Source organism: Vigna umbellata, chromosome 10 (assembly GCF_029865625.1).
Source record: "Vigna umbellata cultivar VRB3 chromosome 10, Vumbellata_1.0, whole genome shotgun sequence".
NCBI classification, from domain to species: Eukaryota; Viridiplantae; Streptophyta; class Magnoliopsida; order Fabales; family Fabaceae; genus Vigna; species Vigna umbellata.
Window position 1 is genome coordinate 10386431 of NC_142174.1, and position 26067 is coordinate 10412497.

The 26067-nt window shown below is 34.2% G+C and overlaps 2 protein-coding genes across 3 annotated transcripts; one reads left to right on the top strand and one right to left on the bottom strand.

Moving 5' to 3' along the window:
- Positions 1 to 347: 347 nt before the first annotated feature.
- On the bottom strand, positions 348 to 9522 carry LOC124843277 (uncharacterized). Of its 2 annotated transcripts, none has more exons than XM_047319992.2 (8): positions 9173 to 9522; positions 8426 to 8760; positions 8181 to 8261; positions 5769 to 5954; positions 5575 to 5676; positions 5399 to 5470; positions 4265 to 4381; positions 348 to 1864 (listed from the first exon to the last, which is right to left on the bottom strand). In XM_047319992.2, exons 1-8 carry the CDS (start codon positions 9372 to 9374, stop codon positions 590 to 592), a joined length of 2370 nt encoding a protein of 789 aa, XP_047175948.1. In that variant the 5' UTR covers positions 9375 to 9522; the 3' UTR covers positions 348 to 589. The 2 variants fall into 2 exon arrangements, with proteins under 2 accessions (XP_047175948.1, XP_047175939.1); XM_047319983.2 differs by having other exon boundaries at positions 5396 to 5470.
- A 2484-nt stretch (positions 9523 to 12006) lies between these two features.
- Positions 12007 to 24795, top strand: LOC124843307 (esterase/lipase/thioesterase family protein). Its single transcript, XM_047320020.2, has 14 exons — positions 12007 to 12148; positions 12257 to 12439; positions 12552 to 12636; positions 12733 to 12803; positions 13931 to 14045; positions 14122 to 14201; positions 15200 to 15284; positions 15374 to 15454; positions 16576 to 16670; positions 16826 to 16876; positions 17286 to 17366; positions 18486 to 18558; positions 18653 to 18730; positions 24364 to 24795. The coding sequence occupies exons 2-14, from the start codon at positions 12321 to 12323 to the stop codon at positions 24400 to 24402; spliced, it is 1053 nt and encodes a 350-aa protein (XP_047175976.2). The 5' UTR covers positions 12007 to 12148; positions 12257 to 12320; the 3' UTR covers positions 24403 to 24795.
- Positions 24796 to 26067: the final 1272 nt, after the last annotated feature.

Consider the following 26067-nt stretch of genomic DNA (forward strand, 5'->3'; position numbering starts at 1 on the left):
TTGTTAAAGATTGTAATTTCAAAATAATTCTACAAATAAATGTCTAGTACCGAACCTAATCTACTTAGATATTTGACGCGATCAACATCTCGTCTAACATGTTATGATGTTATTAATGGTAGCATATTACTAAGGGTAAAGGAGATGGTGCAAGTTAATGAATTCTTCAACCCCTTTTAACCAAAAATTATGCTTAATTTAACTAATAACGCACGCTAATTTATGAAATTCAAAACCATGTCGGCACAGGAGTCATGAAATTAACAGGCGAATATTCGGCGGGAAGCACTGAAGTACTACGGAGTCTGCCGCGCGTTAAATGTATTCAGCAAAAACACAAACACGAGTGATGCAACAATCTCGATTAATTTTCTTATAAATTCTTGGAAGAAACAACAGCCGTAGGCAACATGGATTTTCAAGAATTTGTAACATCAGAGCACTCGGGCCTATTAAAATTACATTTTCATGTTCCACGTTCATAATGTAAAACAGTACATATTACAGGCAATTCGAGAGCAGGATACACCAACAGGAGCCATAAAATTAGAACATGCTAATACTAGAATTTGGTTGTTAATAGAAAACATCATCGGGGAGCACCATAAACCTGGGTGGAGTCATATTGGGGATAAGCAGCAGGCTGTGGTGACAATGTCTTGCCATACGCAGCCGGAGCAGTTGCTGGTACAGCCCCATAACCTGCCGATTGTGTGTTGGATTGTTCATAACCAGTTTGAGTTTGAGTGGGTTGACCATAACCTGGTTGCCCACTTGGTTGGGCTGTACTATACGCTGGTGCAGCACCACTGCTATAACCAGCGTCTTGGGGTGCTTGGTAGCCATAAACTGCATTGTTGGCAGCCTGTTGGTCAGGGTAACCAGGCTGTGAAGATGGGTATGATGCATAACCAGTGGGACCAACCTGTGCATAACTGGCAGCAGGTTGGGCAGCTGGCTGACCATAACTGGGTTGTGGCTGGGTATAAGGTGCACCGGATGCAGGTTGCGGATGACTGTAGCCATCTGCAGCTGGTGCAGACCCATATCCAGGATATGCTGTTTGTGATGGCCCGGATACAGCATATGGGTATGGCTGTTGTGTAGGCACATTCGTGCCATATGACTGGGCAGGAGCAGAACCCTGATACGGCATTTCGCCTGGTTGAGTAGCTCTAGGATGACCATATGGTTGTTGTGGCTGTCCTTGTGATGGCATGCCATATAGCGGAGGCTTGCCATACTGCTGAGGTGCAGGGTAATTCGGCTGAGCACCAGTCTGAGGGTAGGTAGTTTGAGAGTTTACATGTCCTGCATACGGATGTTGATTAGGAGCACGATTTTCATACTTCGACTCCTCGTATCCCTGTCCATAACCTTGTTGAGGAAGTCCTGCCTGTGAATAAGCAGCTTGATGACCATAATCCTGACCTTGTGGCTGTCCATAGTTGTAATTCACCTGAGTCGGGGCTGGGCCCATGGACGGTAGAGGGGAAGGACCAGTACCATGTGGTGGGGCTGAACTGGGAAGCTGTGTGGATGGTGGAGCATCAGATAAATGACCCCCTTGTCCTCCATAATACTCATAACCACCATTGTGTGGGGGTGGAGCTTGAAAGCTGTGGTGAGGCCTTTGTTCCCAACCAGAGCCGTAGCCGCTTCTTGGAGCCATATGTTGAGGATAATTTCCATATGAAGGGGCATACGGTTGATTATGAGAAGGATATGGCCCACGATGCTGGTAATCATATGCTGAGGGGTGGCCAAAATGAGAACCCCTCTGACCCCATTGGGGTGGGCCACCAGATCCACGTGGTGGGCGATAGGCCTGCTGGCCGAAGCCACCAGATGATGGCCTGATGGGCTATTCAACCAAAACACGACATGAAGTAAGTAAACACGAAAATTCTCTTAATCAGAACAATATCGTACGCAGAGTTAAACCAAAAGCAGCTTTCAACACCCATATTTTGAGAAATCATTTAAAATTCATGAGTAGTCAAATTAAATGATAATGGATGTGCTACCCACCCAACCAAAAAAAGTTATAGTAAGAAAATTCAAAATGATTTGGTCATAAAGTTGATGGAGTTACATCTACATTATTGCATAATTATATAAATGGTACGCAGACCAAGTCATCAGAATTTGACAGGGATATAACTGAAACTGCATGGGAACCAACAGAATAGTACGTAGCAGGTTATAAATATAATGTAATATCCATAGCATGTCATATAATCATGTGCTAAATAAATGACCAAATCTGGATGGGAATTAACCATAGTATGCAGCAGATGTAAATATAATGTATATACGTAATATGTCAATCATCATATTCTTGACTACAGTAGGTAATCAACTATACAATATACAAATAAAGTCACAACAAATGCTATCACGGGTATTAAAAAAACTCACCTCAGCAAACAAGGTAGGGAAAAGGAAGGAGACGGACATTGACAAAGAAAAACTCATAATGCTCTGAGTTAAATTCAATCTATCAATTCAACGACTAGCCAATCATAGATGGCACGTTGAAGTTTAACATCTCTTAACAAACGTATAAAAATGCTTAAAAGATTACGGTGAAATATAAAAACAATAAATACTACGTTGTTATTAAAGGGACCAATAAATATATTGAATATGTCAATGTTGCCCATAAACACTAATCGGTGATGAAAGGTTAAGATAATTTACAGGCAAAAGGCAATGAAAATGCATGTTTGTATGCTGAGGACCGAACACAATAGACTTCCACTATGTTATGAAGATTCACAAAAAGCACAGTTTTCAATATTCAAATCCATGCTTTCATCAACAAACATTGATCAACTAGGTTTCCTTGCTCTTCTGTACTCACAACACCAATGTAACACTCATCTAACAAAATGCTATGCTAGTACTTTAAACCACACTATCATTAGGTTCAATATATGATAGACAGCATGTTAATGAACACGATATACTGGGATTGACACCAGGTCATATGATTTACGTTAACACCCCCAACCTCAATACACACCATATGACATGAATTGCTTATTAAATATTTGAGTATAGAACTAGATAAAGAAACACAGCCCCAACATAGTTAAAATCATCAGACTCCATTACTTCACCAGGTATGACTTTCCTTCCAAAAGGTCTCATGCAAATCATACAGCAGCTCTATTTGAGCACCAAGGCCAGCACAACATATTCTTACTGAATCATGATTTTTAAGTCTTGAAGCAATCTTACCAACCATTAAACATCCTGCAATCTGAGGTTTTAATGCCAGCCACCTCTCTTCAGTGGATGAAAGTGAATATGTTGTCTACGCTACATCAAGAAAGCAATGCTGACCCCAGGGAAAAGACAATAGCCAAATCTGCATTTTTAAAGCCAACCAATTCGAAATTGGCACCTTCAAGAAAAATAAATCATTGCAACTGACATCTTGGTTTACATATACGATCTTCTAAGAAGATTTAATTGACCTTGGCATGGATAATTGATCATTTTCCAAACTCACGAACACGGTTTCAGGTGATCAATCTCACTTCTATGGCAGCAATAGATACAATACTTCCATAAATGGTTCATACAGGCATTGAATACATGGGATACTTCCTTGAACACAATCAAGATTTCTATTGCTTTCACAATACAATTGTAGGGTAGCAATCAAACCCAAATAAAACAAGCACAGATATATGAGGATTTTGTCTAGATCTGTATTCTATACATGCACACTACATGGAAAATGTCTAGATTCCGATTTACAAAGGTTAGCTATATACAACTAATCACATTTAGTATTTATTAGTTTCATTCTGCATAAAAATTCTAATGAAGCAATAAATAAAACTATAAAACTCGTGATCACAATGGGAAATTCAACATTAGTCCATCCAAAATTAACAAGCAATATTTGGTGGCATTACCCCCCAATAACAAAAAAGCAAAATATATATAAACTTTCCAATTCAAAAAAAAGAATAAATAGAAGTTGGCACAAACATGGTTATGGACGCAGATTACACAATAACCATACCACCCACACAATTCTTTAAAAATTACTGCAATTTGTTCAGCCAAATTCAACACATGGATATTAACATAAAATCACCATATATAAAATTTGTCAATAAATCAACACCAATGCAGAATAATGATCACTAACGTAAAAACTATACTAAGATAAACAAGCACCAATAATTTCCGAATATTAAAATTGTAAACTTCTGCAGCATAAGCCATGTATAGTCAAACAAACCTGATTCATGACTTCTTTTATCAATTCTTGTGCAATTTCAATTTGCCTCTTATCACCAGTAACTTGAACAGTTCTTTCTTTAGAATCATCCCCTTCTGGAAGATGTTGAGGTATCAACTAAAACATGAAAAAATGAATTTAATCAAAATTCACAAGCTAAATTCAAAAAAGGAGAATGAAGAGATTATAAAATTGCAAAACACTCTTGTTGGAGGCGACAATAGTAACAAATAATTATAAAATGAACCGATTCTAAGAAACTAAATCTCGAAAAAGTGTATGAGTCTCAAATGGTGTCAAACTCGACAGAAATCACAATTAATCAGCATGGCAGAACTGCTTATCCTGCAGTTATCAATCCCATAAGTACAGAACAGCCACACCCAGAAACAGCTAGGACAGCAGGGTGATCAATATACCAAAGATTTCAATTTCAAGTTAAATAATTCATTATACATATACATGAAGACTAAAAGATAAGAATAAGAAAGTATTATTTCAAGATCAAAGACATTTATAATTAACACTCAAATTAAGTGTTCAGCTAAACACACAAGTCAGTAACAACAAACATCGTTCAATAGAATATTTTTACGTCTCCAAGCCTAAAATAAACTTAATACACATGACATTTAGGCAACACATTCCTTTATATTAAAGATGAATGTTCAGGCAACGATCTTGGCAGGAAAAACTAAAATTTAAGTCAAGTACAAAACTTTCATATAACTCAGAAATACACTAGCACTGCATAATTAAATTTAAAATTATTACATGTGTGGTAAGGAGCACTTTCGCTTAACTCGAGAGCTCTTACACATTGGTTCGACAATGGGTTGGTCACCACTGGTTTCTTTAAAATAAAATATGCAACAATTCACTTTTCATAGATCTATTCATCAATTTACAAGATGTATCTCTAAAATCAGAATGATTTCAATAAACATGACAAATCAGGAAGCACTCCATTATATTATGCTATGCCATGCATTTCAAAATCAAATTATTGTCATTACAGTTAAATTTTTAAGCATTGATATACAGCTCATTATTAGCAGTTTAATTCCAATTTAGGTTCAATCTTGACTACACAGATTTAATACAAAAAGGTTCGAGGTTAACGATAACAACTACCTGGATCCGTGCCCCGGATTTGGTCTGCAGGCTTTTAATTGTTTCTCCACCTCTCCCAATGATTAATCCAACCTGTATAAAAGAAACACATCACTCAAGGTTACATACAATAATAAAAAGCACGAATAATGATTTTTTCTAATAAAACGAATTTAGAGATAGTGTAAGTCTATCACCTTTTCATTTGGAACTTGTATCTGAATTTGTTCAGATCCAACAGTAGCTTGAGCAGGGGAGAGGCCCCGTGCTACAAGAGAAGGAGATCCCCCAGCATCAGCCTGCCAAATATGAAATGAAACAAGCATAAGCATAAAGACAAGAAAAAAGTAGACAAACAAGAGCAAGATGAAGAACGGATATGATATCAAACCTCTGCAATCACGGCATTCATTAGTTTTTCTGCCTTCTCAATACTTTCCAAACTTCCTATCAATTCCACAGACCTTGAAGCACAGTGGGGATCAGCATCAGCATCCCTCGTGATCTGAATCTTTGCACCTGAATTATACTGTAGGTATCGTATAGTATCCCCAGCCTTCCCAATAAGTACACCAACCTGTGCATAAAAAAATAAATCATTAAAAAACAAATCCAAGACAGATGTTCAATTAATTAGAAAATAAGACAGCTTCAAGAGAAAATGTAACAAATATGCATGCAATTAACTTCATTATTGGTACCTAAAAGCAAAATGTACAAATTTAAAAAGAATAATCACTCTTGATTGGTTCAGTACAAGTTGCTATATTTCATTCCTGTATAGTTTTATGCATAGTATAACTCGTGTCAAGTTTGTTATGTACAGATGATTCCTTCATCGTTGTATAAATGTCCATGGCCTTTACTGTATTGAGGGAGAATGATGAAATCAACAAGATATTCATTCTGAGATGGTATCAAAGATCCTTAAGAAACTCTGGTGGCCAAACCACTGATACGAATTATTTTTATCCCTTCTTATATCACCAGGGCTAACCAGGGCTCAATTTATGGTGATTACCTCACCAATCCCTCAAATTCTTTGATTCTTCATGCCAACAGTCACCCTCACAGGCATTAGCCTTGCAGCGTGCTCTCCTCTCCAAAAATAAATTGAAGTTTGTAGACGGCAGCATTCTTCCTCCGTCACCAACAGATACAGCATGGGAGTGATGCAACAATATTGTACTCGATTGGATTCATAGACCCATTGATGATTCTATTCTGCAATCCATTCTCTGGATCGATCAAGCTTCAGAGGTATGTGGGATCTTCATGATCATTTTTTTCAAGCTAAGATATTTAGGGTTTCTGATCTTCAGGAATGAAAATAACAAATCATAACAACTACCGTAAAATTTCAGTAATGACTGGTCCCATGATGACTAATGTATAATGACTAGTTGCATTCTCTTAGACCACATTGACAATAGCAGAAGCCCGTACCCATGATGCAGAGGTAGATACTTGTAGTAGTAAGGCAAAGGGTGTGACTGGCATGGATGCATAGATCGTCATCCCAAAATAAAAAACCAGGAAGAAGCAGCAATACAATAAAAAAATTTATCCACTTTTAAGTGGAAGAATTATTATATTTAGTTTACTAATGTGAATTGCATATGTTAATAAACATTATGGTTGTTGAATATGACGAAAGAATTAGTAAATATGTCCCTTATTATATAACTCCCTTGTAAATAAATTAGTTTTGATTTAGTCCTTATAAATACCATATTTCTATATTAAGTCCCAGTAAATATTTTATTATTTAAATTTAGTTCCTAAAAATATATTAAATAACGTACTTTTTTTTTTATTTTAGTCCCTATAAATGTACCACATTTTAGTCCTTGATGATATTATATGTAAACAAGACTCTTTTTGATAATGTTACCATTGCTGAGTCGGCTATTTTGTTGACATGCCATGTGATGTCATCACCACTAAATTTACGAATAAAGCTAAAGGCAGGAACTAAAAGCAAAGAAAGAAAAATAAAAAAGAGGAAAAATAAACAAAAAATTAAATAGGAACTAAAACCAAAACATCCAATATTGTGAGCATTAAAATGTTAAAAGTCATATAAATAAACTAAGCAAGTGAGTTTTTCATAATATAATGTGTATTACAAATGGATTGGCCTCAATTAACTCCAAAAGTTAGCTTGGGTGGGGAGGATTGCAAAAATCTTATAAGGAGTCTTCTAGCATTATTTTTAAACGACATGACTTGTGGGATAATAAGACATTCCGCATTCCCAAAACACAAAAACTGAAGTATGAAATTTTGTCAAATAGGCATCGACAATAGCCAAAAAATGATAGATAGAGTTGAGGCCTGATAAAATCACAGATATGGATTAGACCTAACTCAACCTTTAAACCAGCTCAACTCAATCCACCCTATGATTCCCCCGTTTCCTCTGTAGTCGCAAACCAATCATGTCCGTTGTCATTGGCAATTCGTGAGTAAAAACAGACTCAGACAAACACAAACATGACCACTTCAACTCCAACAAAAATCAATGTTAGTGCACAAACACAGATGTATATTTTTGACTAATATTTTCAAACTGAGTCCCAATTCTAACAACACAATAGATCCCATACAAGATGCAAACACATACGCAACAGAATTGTTAATTGCAATATACAAAGAATAAGCAAAACTACAAACCATGACAGAGAGGAAATTTTTCAATTGCATTGTGTGCTTCAAAACTACAAACCCACGAAATCCAACACTGATACAAACATGTAATATAATTGAGCCCCATAACATGCATCCAAGAGAATCGAAATACCTTGTTGTTAGGAACCTCAATTCTCCGCGTTGTTATCTCAGCCTCGGATGCGGATTGCTTATGTTCAAAAGAAGCATCTTGCTGAAATCAGGTACAAGAAATTCATAGAAGATAAATAATATTTTAAAGCAAAATACAAATAGATAAGAACAACTATGGTGTTCAATTATACAAGAATCCAAAATAAAATATTTTTCACGAACAAACTTAATATAACATCAAAATCTCGGATACATAATCAACACCTTATCATACGGAACTTCCACACTATGCAAAGCGGTTTCAACAGTACTGAGCTGCTTGTCTCCAGAAGTATCTGGTTCAGTTGCGTCCTTAGACGCTTGTTGAGTTTCTTTAGAAGGCTCCTCGGCACTTTCATGTCCAGCGTTCTCAACAGGAGGTTCTCTGGCATCATCTAGCTCGCTATTCTCACCAGATTTTTGTTCAACAACAATTGCCTCAGTAGGATCTTTGGTAGTAGTTTGATCAGGCTCAGGAGTGACATCCTCCAAAGCCGATCTTTCTTCGGTTTCTTTCTCTTGATCAGCCTCTTGCTCATCTTGATGCCCATTTGTATTAGCTGTTGACACCAAAACCGGAGTAAGATTTACACAAATAGGTCCTCGCAAGAAAAGAACAATAAGGAATGCTAGAAACACACTCTTTCTAAACCACGCCCTATTACACGCTGGAATGTATTCAGAATCACAAAATGCGGGTGAGATTCACTGAAGAGAGTGTAACCCACGTAATTCCATGATACCCAGTAAATTAAGCCGATAATGCAATTCAACGGCTGTGGCGCTAGCATTTATCACAGTATCATTAAATATAAATCATTTCTCCTCTTTCTTTCTCTTTCAGACCTAATATCATCCTCAAGGATTATTTTACTAACAATATTATAATGAATGGAAAAAACTATTACGGCCATTGCAGGACCCGAATAATTGAATTAATTGAATTGGAAAGCAAATTGACGATTACAGTACCGGGGACGTCCCGCTGGTCGTCGAGGCGAGGACGCTTGTTCTCGGTCTCTGCGGGAACTGCCGTATCGGCCGTTTCGCCGTCGACATTGGAGTTTGAATTGGCATTAGATTCGGTGGTTTCGGGCTGCAGATCTTCGAGTTTCCGCTTGTGATCAGAGGGAACGGGGCTGCCAGCAGGTGCCGCAACTTCTTCCTCCGCCATGAGCTGTGAAAGATAAACGTGCGAGCAGGAGTGTGTGGTGAAGGAGAGAAAGGGGTGGAGGGAAATGAGGTGGTTCGAGACGAATGGATATTTATTGTGTCACTGCCACTCGCTGGTTCTGATTTTAGGGTTACGACCTACGCACCCATGCCAGTCACACCCTAGGCTTTTAGTACAACTGGTACCTACCTGTCTCTCGCGGGCCGTTGGGCTTTTACTACTGTTAATGGGCTCTTTCTTCCTGATGGCAAATTCTTCCTGCACCCCGTGCTCTTCAAAATACTAATATTATCCTTCTGAAAATAAATTTAGAGAATAAGTGTTTTGAAGTTTGTGGTGGTGGTTTGTGGGAGGTGATTGCTGGTGGTTGTGTTTATGCATTGATTTTTTTTTTTTTGTGAGTTTCTCATTTATGTGTGAATTTTAGATTATACAATTCGAACAGCTTTTGGATTACATAATACAAAATTTTAATTTTTTTATGTTTTGTAATGTATAGTTTGAATCAAAATTTGTATTCCAAAACAGATAATTTAAAATAAAAAAATGTAATACATGATAGAAATTATATTTTGTAGTATATAATTTGAAATGTAAAATTTGTAGTGATCATTTGGTGGTCTTAAGATGGTGCCCAACACTATATCTTGAAGTTCACTAACTTCACATTATCAGAGGTACACATCCAACATCCAACATCATATCAAAAATCCATAAGGAAATGACATTATATTATATTAATACATCACCATAAATTTTTTCAACAAAAAAATATTCATCCACAACACAAATATTATCATAATTATCCATTAATCATGCAAGTTGGTATCATAAAAACTGAATCACCTTCAACCAAAATTAGTTATAAAAGTGTTAGTTTATAGAAACTAGTAATATAGTTGTAATTTTTTTTAATGAAATTATCAAAATATGCTATATTAAATCATTTTGTTTTTGTATGCACATGATGAACTAAGTTTTAATTTCCACCAACTTACTCAAAACATGGTTACTTTCCATACATTTATCATAACTTCATCGATGAACTATAATTCAATTCAAATTCACTTTATTAGTAAATTTTACGAAGATAAATTAGACGCTCGCTTTATATTAAAAATATCATACAAAATTGTAGTTTTTTTTTTTAATTTACTATTGTCTAATATGAAGACTATAATTAAATTTCAAATCACTAAAATGATCATGAGAAATAAATCATATATTAATATACATGTAATACGCATAACACGTGACAGTATATACATATAAAATATTATTTTTAAACATTAATTTTAAAAATCAAATATCATATTAATGCGTATATTAAATATAAATACAAAGTAATGATGTTAAAAAATTTTGATTTTAAGTAATATCACACTATCAATTTGTAAATCGACATTTGTATTCTTTTATACACTATAAATTCACATTTATAATCAATTTAAGATCTCAAAACCTCACTTAAACCGACATTTTAAGTATAAAATTAAATATTAATAAGTATAATGATTAGATAATAAATGACAGGATAGACTTAACAGAAAAATATGGTTAAGATAAAGTCTAACCCACGGTCTTAGTACTTAACTACTAATACTTAAGGATTGTTTTTTAAATCTAAATAATTTATAAAATAAGATTTATACCTTTTTATATTATATAAATTTTTTTTATTTATAGTATATATGAAATCTCTAAAAGATTATTATAAACAACAATAAAATATAAAAAAAGAACACAAAAACTTAATTCAATATGTATATTTTAAAATTAAAAAATAATCCGTTTTGAGAATTTTTAATTTTGAGAGAATAGAATTGGGTAAAAACATAAACCCATAAATTATGTATATTTTCCTCATCCATGTTTTTTTCGTTATGTTTTAAAAACATAAACCTATAAATTATGCATTTTTCCTCACCCATGTGTTTTTGTCAAATGTTCAGTCTTGATTTCAACTGCAACCATTTTTTTTAGTTTAATCCTACTTACTACGTAAACTCATGAATTAAATCTCTGAAATGAGAAAATCTGACTCTAAAAAAATTTACGATAAAGTGACCTTAATGCGTAAAATCACTAGGCATATATAATCAGATGTATTTTTATTAGAAAAAATTAGTGGAAACATACGTGTGTCCTCCTTTCTAATTATAGATAATTTATTTAATAAAAAAATAATTAAATTTAAATAATGATTTTAAAAATAAAACGATAAAATAATTATTTTAATTTATAAATATAATGAATTTTAAATTAAAGTATTTAAAGGTAAAACTAAAAATAAAAACCTGTACAAGAAAAAGAAAAACTCAATATATAGTCATAGACAATACATGTACACCAAATAATTTTTCTACACCTAAAAAAACCTAATATATTTACTTTTTTATGTAATTTTTCCTGAACTATTTTATATTTAAAAATAAAAGTATAATTTTAATAATATTATTATACTTCCCTGTAATGCTCCAAAGACAAAAACACGGTATTGGTATTTTTAATTTCAGACCGACGTATTTTCAATTTTAGGTTTTTTAATTAAAATTTAATATTTTATTACCCATAATCAAAATTAAGCAGGTTTAAAAGAGTGTTTGGAATTGTGTTAGAACTCATTATAGATGGTTGAGTTGTATTCATTTTCTTTAATACGATGCAAGAGTTTTATCACAAGGCGTCATCATCCAAGAACTGAAGCATCATATTTCATACAAGAAGTGTACTGCGGTTCGAAAAAAACTGTGTCGCTTTCTTGCTCATCGAGTGTATTCTCCGACCAATCCTCGTTAATGTGTTTTGTTTTCTTGTTCTTTAGATTTTTTTTTATGAAAATGTTTATTGATTTCAGATTTAAATTTTTATTTATAATTCAGTTCTGGTCTGATTCTGCAAAAGTGTGATTGAACATTGGAGATCGACATAGGAAGACGGAGAGTTATGGAATCTTCTTCTTCTCACATGGCTTCGCTTCCAGAAAATGCGACGGAGGAGCCTTCACAACAGCAAACTCAACCCGATTCTGCTTTCTCTTCCGTTCCTCATCGCCCACCGACTAAGTAAGCTTCTGCGATCTTCTTCTTTTCACCTCTTCACTTATCAGCAGATCGTTATCCGCATCTGCATGTAAACGGCGGTGTTCACCATCGTTTTAACCATTGTTTATTGTAGGAGCTCTTCAGAAAAATACGCGCCTCTAGATTGGTCCCAGTATTTTGATAAAGAAGAGGATGTTGCCATTCCCGAATCGAACGATGTTAGTCTGGGAATCTAAATCATGCTCTTTCTGTGACCGCTTTCTGTAATCCCGATAATATGAATTTTCTTCTGTCATTTTCCCCCATTTGTTCAGGTGTTTCATGTTTACTCGGCAGGAACAGAGGGACCCGTTGTATTCTGTTTACACGGTGGTGGTTATTCCGGGTACGATTGGTGCTAATGTGTGTCTTATTCATTGTTTCTTCTCTTAATTTATAGTTATTATTAATGGTCCACGAAGTATTGTTGAATTTACTGTCGCCTACCTCTAAATTTCCTCTTGAGACAGTTGGTAGTGCTGTGTGCTAACTTTTGGTTAATATTTTAAATTTCTTGATCTTGTAGGAAAATTAAATGTTTTTGGAAGAATACATTGTCTAAGTCTCGCACAATGTGTTATAGGAAGATAAATAAGGAAGCTACGTGGATTAATTCTGATTATCAATCAGATTAATTTTGATTACCAATCAATTTAATTTTGATTGTTCTGTTAGGATTTTTATTTATGGCATTGATAGTTAATTGGTATAATGCATTAATCAATCAGATTAATTTTGATTATTCTGTTAGGATTTTTATTTATGGCATTGATAGTTAGTTGGTGTAATGCATTAATCAATCAGATTAATTTTGATTACCAATCAATTTAATTTTGATTATTCTGTTAGGATTTTTATTTATGGCATTGATAGTTTAATTGGTGTAATTTATTTATATGAATAAGCAGACTCTAAACAGAGTGAAGGAATGTAAATGCAAGTGTGTGCACATAAATTATTTTCATATTCAGAAGTGTTTCTCTTTTTTATGCACAAAGTCTTAGAGTAAAATTTTACTGCACAGTTAGAAGGCCTGCATGCCAGCTATAAGATTGTGTGTTGGGTGGTAAACAGGCAACAAGAAAGTAAGCTTAATGTTTTACAATTGAGAATGTTCCTATGAATGAAGGAGCACACAATACCGGATAGAGCTATTAATACAAACATTAGAGAAAAAAGTAGGGATAAACTCCATGGTAGAGAAGGTAATGTCTTGTCTTAGATGGTTTGGGCATGTTTAGAGAAGACTCATCGGAGCACAAGTAAGAAGGGTGAATCAAGTAGAATATAGTCAAATTGTTGCAGGTAGAGGGAGACTGAAGAAAGTTATTGGTCAAATCATTAGAGGGATTTTGAAATAATGTTCTAGATGTTAGAACATGACAATTCAGAAACATGTCATTTATCAACATTTTTTTTCAAATTATTCATAATATACAACCTGATGAAAGTCTTCACATTATATTTCCACAGGCTTTCATTTGCTGTCTCAGCAAGTAAAATTAAGGAGAAAGCTAGGGTAGTAGCTATGGACTTGAGAGGTCATGGGAAATCATCAACAGAAAATGATCTTGACTTATCTGTTGAGGTAAAAAGTAGTAAATGAACTAAATTGGATATCTTATAACTCATGTACTTGTAGAGGTAATCATCTTCTTGTGCAGACTATGTGCAATGATGTATTTGCTATTATAAAGGAATTATATGGCAACTCTCCTCCAGCAATGATTCTTGTTGGTCACAGGTGATTTTGTTTCTTAAATTAATTTTCTTGGATTCTTGTTATAGGGGCTTTCATACCTGAAATCAATTGTCAAAGATCAATTAATAATGTTATACTTTTTGACACTTTTATCTTGGTTAAGCACTTTAGTCTCTGGAAGTAATATTGGATTCTTTTCCAGCTTAAATGTGCCAGAAAATATATTTAAATATATCTATATAATTCAACCGTGATTACCCTTCTTTCACTGCCTTCATTAGATGATAATATCATATAACTCTTGTTAAGCTTTTATTAGTTTGAAGTATTTTTTCCTTCTATAAGTTCAGAGTCTTTTAAGGGCACTTTGGTTTCCACTTCTCCTTTTGTTTCTTCATTTCAACTCCAAACACCCAAGGACACTCTATAAAAGAAACATCAACTTAAAAGCAAGTTTGATGCTTAAAAAATTATAGGATTATGAAACAGCTATAACTTCAATCTGAAGTAATTTTTTAAGCTCTCAATAAACCAAGTCATATGCTACTAAGTTGATAAAAGAAGAACCTTATGTACTTTGTTTGATACATGAAATCCATTAGTCTCAATGGTCAAAACATTTTTCCCTGATATGTGCTACCTGCCTCTTCACCACAGCTTTACTACATCTGACTAGATTTATCATACTTCAATCACTGTGTATTGTGCTTCATAACTCATAAGCATTATGCATTTGCTATAAGACTGTAATGTGGCATGACTACAAGGATATTCTGTATAACTGTTTTGTATTACCACTTTAATTTGACATTTGCATTTACTTTTGCAGATATTTGTGTTTCTTTTTATGTTTTTGTCTGTATCTGCACCACTTGCCTTTATTTTTCACTTATTTTCTTCTCTGAATTTTATTCCTATGAATATATTTGGTGTACTGAGCATGACCAGTTTTCCACTTGTATAAATTACATTTAACTTTGTTTTATATTATTATTATTATTATTATCGGTCATTGATCAAAATTTGTTTCACTATTGAAGCATGGGAGGATCAATTGCTGTGCATGTTGCTGCAAGAAGATCATTGTCCACCTTGGCTGGGTTGGTTGTCGTGGATGTTGTAGAGGTTGTTTTCTGTGGTTAATTGCCGCATAAATTTCGTTATGACTTTTTTCGTCATTGGAACAAAGATGTTGATTGTCTAAACAATTTCAGGGAACAGCCATGGCCTCACTCATGCATATGCAGAAAATTCTATCAAACAGGATGCAACATTTTTCAAGCATTGAAAAAGCTGTGAGCCCTGTCTCTATACCTTCTTTCATTTGTGTTTCAAGTTGTGTTTTCTATTATGTCTACTGTTTCTGATTTTGATCTTTTTTACTTTCTTTTCATTGTCATTATTAAAGCAGTCTTTAAATTTTTTTTTGAATGTCATCCCAATCCTAATTTATGATAATCCTCTTGAATATTGAGTTCTGGTTAGAAATGCACTTGAAATTGTTATTTTAAACTGAATTTTTTCGTTGAAATAGCTAACAAAGTTATAACGTAATCATTGTTTTTGAATAAGAGGCACTGGTGCAAATTATCAACCTCTAAACTGAGGCACTAATTTACTAGCTTCATGGCACGATAAGTTCCTAGTTAGTGCACAAGGTGTGTGGATCCAAGAACCAAGAACACCAAAAGTATTTAATCGAGGGAGGTCTTGAATGAGAAAGAAAATGTATACAAACATAGAATGAGTACCTTTCGGCTGTTATAAGCCATAGCTTAAATTTACGAACATACATTATTATATTTGTACATACCAAGTGGTTTATTTCTGTTTTGAGCTTATATATAATTTTGGCCCCCATATTTTGTTTAATCTACACTTTCAGCCTCTCCCGTTTTCCATCTTAAAATTGAGATTTGGTCCTATTTTAGGAAATCCAGAATTTTGGTTCAATCCAGAATTTTGTTTGCGTTTGATTTCTTTTATTATGGTCCGATTGAATCCTAGACCTAAACATATTCATTTAAGATCCGAAAAAATATTTAATTAACTAAAATTAAGAAATACAAAAAATAAATGTAGACAAAATTGAAGATTGGTCTAATTTTTTAAAAGGAGGGGGACTAAATATCTATTTAAAAATGGGAGGACTTAAATTGCAACTTGAACAAAATAGAGGGATCAAAATTGTATTTAAAACTTTAATTTAATTGATTTGCCTCTGCCATTCACCGTCCAATGGCATGCTATAAGTGCAAAAACATCAATTGAGATTTTCATGTGGAGGCATTTGTTGCATGTCATACCATATGGCTGTGTTATCAAACGTGCATAAGCTCTAGGTTTAAGTGAAGGCTCACTGTTGCTTCATTTATTCTGGTGAATTTTGATGTGAGCTGAAATTGCTTCTGTTCAGATTGAATGGAGTGTGAGGGCGGGGTCTCTAAGAAATATTGATTCTGCTCGTGTATCCATCCCTTCCACATTAAAATATAACGAGTCAAAGAAATGGTGAGTAGTAATGCTTCTCTTAACTTTCCATTACTTTGATAGAATAATTCAAAATATAATGTTGTTTATGAGTTCCATGCATTCTAAACATCTGGTCACGTGTCCTTTTGTTTAGTTTTATGCTTGATTAGTATGACACTGATGTGATATCGCAGTTATCTTTACCGAACTGAGCTGGAAAAGACTGAACAATATTGGAAAGGCTGGTATGTTTTTATCTTAACTTTCATGCCAGATGTTCACAGCAGTTGCAAATTGTATATATGAATGAAACCAATTACTTTCTATCTTCTCTAACTTCTAAGCAAGAGGTGGATTGTGTGGGGCTTCACTTTTGATTGTTGTTGGGTAATTGCTTCATATATTGTTGTTTGGATTTTCGTTGAGTCTTTATGCAAAGAGGAATGTGTTAAAACAATCACCGTTAACTCCTTTCTTCCACAATTTTTTTTCATATTTTTTGCTTGAAGAATTTTAGATGATATACTTCCTTGGAATGCAGAGCATGATTGCTTGATTCTAAACAAATCCAACTAGGCTAAGTTTTCATCAAATTGAAAGTAACTCTTGTGGTATCTTACTATCCCTTTAAGCAGTTAATATTTTTTCTTACAGGTATGAAGGACTCTCCGATAAATTTTTGTCAAGTCCAGTTCCAAAGTTGTTGTTATTAGCAGGAACAGATAGATTGGACAGGTTACTCTTTTTGAATTATTTTAACTTTTTGTGATACCATAAACTTTATTTGTTGGTTTTCAGTGAAAACATCTTTTATAGCTAGCCAATTTCAATGCTAAAAATAGAATGCAAATCTTATTCCAACTTTATGTGTTACTACTACATGTTCCAAGTAGCATGGCAGGTTATGATCTGAGATTAGCTCAATTTTTAAGTCACTTTCAGTCATAGCTATACATCTCTAACTATACTATAGGTTAGTGAACGTTGAACATTTAAGAGACAATGGGGGAAAATGTGGGAGTAGCAAGAATGAGAATGTTAAGTTGGATATGTGGTCTCCAAAGAAAGGTTACCATATGAGAAGATATTGGTGGGAAACTGATTGGGAAAATATAACATTATAATTGCTTATTGTGATATGAACATGTTCAATGGTCACTGAAAACAATTGTGAGGAGAGGAGATTTCATGGTTTTTTTGTTCTAAGAAAAGGGAGAGAGGGGAACTAAGAACAACACTGGTGAGTTGTTAAGAGGGATCTCACGGTGAATAATCTCCATAGATTTGGTCTTCAACTGAGTGGAACGAAGTTGTGTGTCTTGTGTAGCTGACCTCACTTTGTGGGGTAAAACTTTGCTGTTGTTGGTTCATTAATAGATATAACTGAAATTCATAATAAGGTAAATTTTAGTTGTCTAAATATTTTTTAAGACTCTTTTATTTTTCATTCACTAGTACCATCGAAAAATGTGTCCCACACTATGATTGTTCCTTTTTCTTTTGTTACGTTGTTACAGTATGTAATGGTGGCATTTATAGGCGCAATCCTGATTCGTATTAAACTTCACGGCAACGAGTAAATATGATCTATGTTTTTTGAAATTAAATTTAGGCCATCTTTTTATGCACCACTATGTAGATTGCAACATATTTATTTTAGATGTATAAGAAGGATTTATATGATTTTAATACGAGGGTGATAATATATGTTTGGGATACTAATGTGAACTTTTTACGCGAACAAATAACATTGCGTACTGTGTAATTCTGTTTCTCGTATTCTTTCTCAGTTGTGAGAAAACAGAATTGTTGAAGTGGAGTTCTGATAGTTTCTCGGAATTATTCCTATGACAGGTCTCTTACAATTGGTCAGATGCAAGGGAAGTTTCAAATGGTAGTTGTAAGGCATACAGGGCACGCTATTCAGGTTTGTACTTGCCGTGTCCTTCTGCATTCATTATGTCGTTTCTGGTTTTCTCCTACAATTTGTAATTTAATAACTTGTGGCTCAATATTTTTAGGAAGATGTACCTGATGAATTTGCAACTCTGATTGTCAACTTCATTTCTCGGAACCGAATAGGCCCTAATGGAGTTGAGGTATTTCTCTTGGTGATTTCTTTACAACTGTCCTGATCGTACTGATACTACTGTCACATTTATGAGAGGGTTTTTCCGTTATAATAAGAATGCTTTTATTTTTATTACGACTACTTCAGTTGGGAGCGTCAACCTCAACTTGGTTGAAAGTAGAGGTTTTTGGTCCCAAGAGGCTGGGGGTACGGTAAAGATCATGTATTTGGGTACCAATGAACATATGAAGCAATTGGAAATAACAAGTGATTGAGTTGAATGTCATCATTAATTTCTTAAGTGCATTTATATGGCACTAGATGGTGTGAATCAAGGATCCTAACAGCAAGAGGAATTTTAAAAAAACAAGATACATCTAATTCAGATTTAAACAAACAACATAACACGAGAACTGAATTGAAATAGGAAGAAGAACTGCAGAAGTAGACAAGAACATGAGCTAGAATTGAAACAAGACAGCAAGCAAAGAAACAAAAAAGGATGGAGAGACTTGTAGAGATGGAAGAAGAGTGTCACTTGAAGATGGAGAGAACTTCATTTTTATGATAAGACCAAGAAAGAACCGCCACTTGTCTCCTAGGAATCCAATAAGATCCTAAGTAAGTAATCTCTCACAAGTGTTCTCATAGCTCAAATTCTCAAATTCTAAAGTGATTACAATAGGAGTAAGGGGCTATTTATTTCCTAATACCATTCTAAATTCTCATCCTAATTGTCGTCTAATGAAATGAAAAAAGTAGCTTCTAGGCGAAAGCTTAACCCAGGTCGAAATTCAAATAGAAAATGGGAGGGAGCTTTGAAATTAAAATTTTGAAAATAAAATCAAAGGCAATCTTGGGAGTTGGCCGGAAATAGAGAGGCTCTTCCATTGTTTGCCATACCTCTTTGGAACATGCTTTTGTTGAGCCTTCTGTGAAATAATAGAGAAGATTAGGAGAAATCTCCCTTATGTGTTTAGCATACACATAGGGTAGTTTATTTATAATGTAAGATAAGGGTTAAACCCTAAATACAGAATGGGCTAAGCCCAATTAACATAAACACACAACTTAACATCTAACACTCCCCCTCAAGCTGGAGCATATAAATCATATGTTCCAAGCTTGTTACAAAGATAGTCAATTCTTGGTCCTCGTAAGGACTTGGTGAATATGTCTGCCAACTGGTTGCTCGAGTTAACGAACTCAGTCTTGATATCTCCGGATATGATTTTTTCTCTAATAAAATGACAATCAACTTCAATGTGCTTGGTTCTCTCATGGAAGACAGGGTTAGAGCTAATATGGAGAGCAGCTTGATTATCACATATAAGTGTCATGCGAGTGACATCTCCAAATTTCAATTCACTAAGTAATTGTTTAAGCCACACAAGCTCGCAAGTAGCAGATGCCATAGCTCTATATTCTGCTTCTGCGCTGGACCTTGCCACAACACTTTGCTTCTTACTTTTCCAAGATATCAGGTTGCCACTAATAGAGACACAATATCCAGAAGTAGACCTCCTATCAGAAGGGGAACCAGCCCAATCAGCATCTGAATAGCAAACGATTTTTGTATCGTTGTTAGGGCCATATAGCAAACCTTTTCCAGGTGATCTTTTAATATACTTCAGTATGCGAACAACTGCATCCCAATGGTCTTCACATGGGGAGTTTAGAAATTGACTCACCACACTAACTGCGAAGGAAATGTCAGGACGAGTAACAGTAAGATAGTTTAGTTTACCAACTAATCTTCTGTACCGTTCAGGATCTGAGAAAGGCTCCCCCTGATTTGGTAGGAGTTTGATGTTAGGATCCATAGGTGTCTCAACAGATTTACAGTTCATTAACCCTGTTTCCTCCAAGATGTCTAATGCATACTTCCTCTGAGATATGACAATACCATCATTGGATTGTGCTACTTCAATACCCAAAAAGTACCTGAGTTTGCCAAGATCTTTGGTTTGAAAATGATGACAAAGGTGTTGTTTCATCTGAGAGATGCCGAGATAGTCACTTCCTGTGAGAACAATATCATCGACATACACTATTAAGTAAATACATCCAGCACTTGAGTGACGATAGAACACTGAATGATCCGCTTCACTGCGAGACATACCAAATTGTTGAACAACACAACTGAATTTACCAAACCAAGTCCGAGGAGATTGTTTTAGGCCATATAAGGATTTGCGAAGACGACATACCAATCCAGATGACTCCCCCTGAGCAACAAAGCCAGGCGGTTGCTCCATATAAATTTCTTCATGCAAATCACCATTTAGGAAAGCATTTTTGACATCAAGTTGGTAAAGAGGCCATTGTCGAAGAGCGGCCATGGCAATGAATAGGCGAACAGAGGTCATTTTTGCCACTGGAGAAAAAGTATCACCATAATCCAAACCAAAAATCTGTGTGTAGCCTTTGGCAACCAGTCGAGCTTTCAGACGATCAATTGTGCCATCAGGGCCAACCTTGACAGCATACACCCACCTGCAACCAACAACAGACTTTCCAGATGGTAATTGGACAAGCTCCCAAGTTCCACTTTTCTGTAAAGCACTTAATTCATCCAGCATAGCTTGACGCCAGCCAGGATGAGTTAAGGCATCACCCACATATTTAGGAAGTGACACAGAAGAAACCGGCTTGTAAGGTGAGGTCTGCACCCACTTATATACTTTAATTTGGCCTTATCTCTAGTCGATGTAGGACTTCCAACACACCCCCCTCACGCCGAGGTATATACATCTCGAGCGTGAGATTAGACATTAATAGGTGGTCCAATAGCGGCCCGATAATGGGTGGAACAATATGCCCAACAAACAACCAATAATGCTAGGATAGGCTCTAACCATAGCTCTGATACCATGTGAAATAATAAAGAAGATTAGGAGAAATCTCCCTTATGTGTTTAGCATACACATAGGGTAGTTTATTTATAATGTAAGATAAGGGTTAAACCCTAAATACAGAATGGGCTAAGCCCAATTAACATAAACACACAACTTAACATCTAACACCTTCTTTGGCCTTGATTATGATCACTAACTAGGTTTGAAAAGGCCCATCTAAACCTGTTCTTACTAATTGTACCTTAAAATACAAGTATTAAATCTTACATATTACAAGTCCCAGAGAATACAAAATAAAGAAATATTATTTTATTGAGCAAGAGAAACTTGTCTTGTCATGCTTGTAGATATGTTGTGTTCTTGCTAATTTTCTTTTTACTCAATCATGCACTCATTCGGGTAGGTGGGCTGGTGGGGTATATTGGAGGGAAAATTAATTAAAAACTAAGTCGATACAAGAGTCAGATTGGGCACATAGGCCATTGAAATTTCAGAAATCTAAAGCAAAGATATATCCATTGATATGTGCAATGAATGCATTGTTAGAGGGTATGGATGAACCTCAACTCCCAATCTTTGTTTCTTCGATGTATGATTCTTATGAGTATTCAGTCTTAGGGTGGCTCAAGGACAACTGAATGATCAAAGAAATAGCAACTTGTTAGTCACTCGATGATAGGTTATAATGTGTATGATAGGAGGAAACATATTAAGAAGTAGTTGTGAGTTAGGTTGTTAGGGTGAGTGAGGAGTCCAGGTATGGTAGGACACTTTCGGATGATTTTGTAGATTGAGCTTTAGCTCTTTGTGAAGGGAAACCTTTGGAGGAGAGAGTGGTCTCCTATTTTTGTGTTCTTTTCAGTTTATACAATAAAGAATATTACTCTTCTTTCTCTTTTCAATTCTGGGTTCCTAACAACTTTGTCCGACCTGCTGGATCAAAAAGTGGTGGAAGCATGTAAGGAAGAGTTAATACTTTGGAGAGGTGGGGCAACGAACAGAATAAGGTGATAGCAAATGGAGAAGAAATATTTAAGAGATAAGAAAAGATATCCAAGAAATAAAAGAAATGATGCGGAAATCCAAGAATCACGAAAGGGGCTCAAAAGGAAGTGAGAAATCTGTTTACAGAGCAAGAAAGGGAAGGAGTGAGGAGTTTTTTCAAGACATCATGAAAGGAAAGAAAGTGGTAAAGATGGGTATGGATGTTGAGAACAAGAGTCTCCAAGACATCAAGAAAGCAAATAAACCCTTAGATGGAGGAGAAAATTCAATCAATTGGGAGGAGAAAAGAGAAGCGGATACCATTGACAATAGTGGAACTTTTGGATAATTATGGAGATTGAGTTTTAGCTTTTTGGGAAGGGGAAACCCTTGGAGGAGAGAGTGCTCTCCTATTTTTGTGTTCTTTTCAGTCTATACATGGGTTCCTAACACTCATGATTTTGTTGTGCACATGATTCCTCCTAAAATACCCAAGTTCAGCTAAAAGAGCCATCTTATGGATAATATGCTGAGTAAATCCTAGCAGTCACTGACCAGTTTCCCTCAGTAGCTCCACAACTAGATTCAGCAGGATTACCTCAAGAAACCTCATCTGATCCATTTTACATAAGTACTTATGCAATTTCTCATAATTATATTAGTTTCAGGTTCACTAGCACATTGGATGGAATCAATGTAATTGCAAGTAACGTTGGGTTTGTTCATGAGACCTTTCACATAATAATTGTTTGCATGAGTTATGACTGTAAAAAGATCCTCATCCTTCCATTTGCATGAACGCCATAAATATAACGAGAGGCAAAATTACTCTGAATTCCGGACTGTATGGGATGCTAATCAACAAATCTAAACACTAGAAGCGTTTGGGTGCTCACAAGTTATGTGCCGTTGTTTTGGCAACATCGAGAGAAGTTTTGGGCTGTCTCCTCTACCCTAATAATTTCTCAAAGTCTTAAATAGGTTGTTGTGGGCTCAGAAGAACATTTTATATCTTATATAGATCACTTCCAATTCAAAGTTCTTACTTATCTGTCTTCAGTATGAAGCAGGTATGCACTTTTAGTCGTCAAGCAACCTTCACGGAATCTTTTCTCCTTATGCTTTTGCATATGAGAGGGAAGAGGGTACATAACAGAATGGAAATATTCCAAAGATGGCAATTGGAAACTCTTGATTAGGTTGCACTACCCTTGACAGTAGTGCTATCGTCATCGCATTTAGTGAAGGATAAGCATGCAAATAAGTTAGACAAAGCAAACACTCGAATTATGTGGTAGAAAGTTTGATTCAACACAAACTACCTGTCCGTATTAGAAAGCGGATTTAGTTGTGATCAATGGATCTTTGACAATGTGCTATACTCCTTTCTGTGCACCTGAGATGTTTAAGTTTCGAAATCACGAGCATCAAAAACCTTCATTCATTAAACTGGAAGGACTGTAATTATCAGCATCAGGAACCTAGACACGTTTTAAAAGTGATTTGTTGTCAAGGTATAGCTTTATACACTCAAGAAGTTAACTAAAAGTGTATATTTTGGGACGGGGGGGTTATCCTGAATTCTGTAATTTTTTTTCCCGACATTATAAGTTTTGTTTTACTTAGCCCTATATCAAGGACAGTTTCAATTTGCAATTCATTTAAATGCTTTTATCAATATTTTAGATGAAAGCAGAAATTAAAATTCACTGGACCATGCACTTTACTTTTAAATAATTTATACTTATTTTACATTTCATTTGATTGTCACACTACTTAGGATTTGGTTTGTATGATTCTTGATAAAATCATTTTGCAGATACCTGGCCTTCGCAAGCCAGCCTTTTCAAAACCTTGAATCCGGCTGGTGTTTAAGTAACCCGAGAATGACCACTCTGCAATATGATGATGATCATGGATTTCTTACTTTTTTTATTCCTTTACTTTGAATATATAATTATGTATACAATATTTATTTTGATAGGGGAGGAAGGTAGGTAGGTGAAACGATTATACATCTCAGATTATTTTCAAATGTAATGAGTTGTGGGGGGAAGACGAGGAATGGCATAGATTTGCACACTCAGATAAGGGAAGTTAGTGTGGTCATCAGTACTATCCTTGGTGAATGTTACGAATACGGGGAGGAAATGTTGATGCAATGTGATTTTAGATTTTTAGTAAAAATAATAAACTTACTAACAAGGAGTAGTTATTTTAATGAAAAATTACGAATGCGTTGGTTACGTAATTATAACTTTGGAATAATTATTTCATTTTTTTATTTATGATTATTGTTATTAATTCTTGTTCAAATTTTCAATATAATTATTATAATAATTATTCTTTTGTATATTTATATCATAGAAAAATTAGATTACAAGTGACTATGTTTCCACTAGTAATATATCTATAATTTATACCAGTATATAAAAAGAAATAAATATTTATCTAATTTCGTTTACTCTGCTTGTAATGAGGTAATTTTGCATTTTAATAAATAAAAAAAATTGATATATTTATTATTTAAGTAATTAACAACTTTTTTTCTACATCTAAATAACTAAGAACTTATTTACTTAAAAATACCAACAACATATATGTTTAGTATCATTTTAATTTAATATTACGCGCTATTTTATTATTTATAAAAAAATAGCTGCATTGAAAAATAGTAGTTTCCGAAAATTATGTAATTATTTATAGAAGTTGATACATAATTATTATAATATTAAATTTTTAACTAAATTTTATACATTTAATTATCCTTGAAAGATAGTTATAGATGTATTTTCTCATGTAACAATTATAAAGATCGGACTTAATTATGTTTCAAAATTTAATAAATTTAATTAATTTTTTAATTGACTTTTTATTAAACTCTTTTTTAATATAGTTAGTACTTAAATTTTTTTAATTGTTTTGACATCATTATCTATAATGGTTAGGACACTATCAACTTATTATCATTTATGGGATAATTCGTATTATTCAACAAGTTTTTAACAAAAACAATAAAAATTGTTCATTTTAACCATAATATTATTTTATATTAATCATGAAATCTCTTGTATTAATTACAAAATTTTATATAACAAACAAATAAAACATAAAAATTCTAAACACTTGGAAAATAATTTGTTTTACTAAATAGTCATATGAAAATAGCATGTTTCTTAATTAAAGATTATAAAAAAATTGGTTTACACATTCTTTAGTTTATTATGAACTTGAAACTCAATTAAAAATTATAAGAAATTTGGTTTAAACACTCTTTTTTTACTAAACCGTCAAGCGTAAATTTCATTTAACCCGTCCTTACATACGATAAAATGACATATAGCAAATGCATTATAAGATTTTCTTTTTATCTGCCATAAGATGTCGTTATAAGTATTAAACTTAGTGTCTTAGTGAAAACAAACAGCTTATGTCGTGTTTATCTTTCGTACATTATGTTAATTGTGGAATAAATTTCTTTTGTTTGTAGGATAAGTTAAGAAACAAACTAAACCTTAAGAAG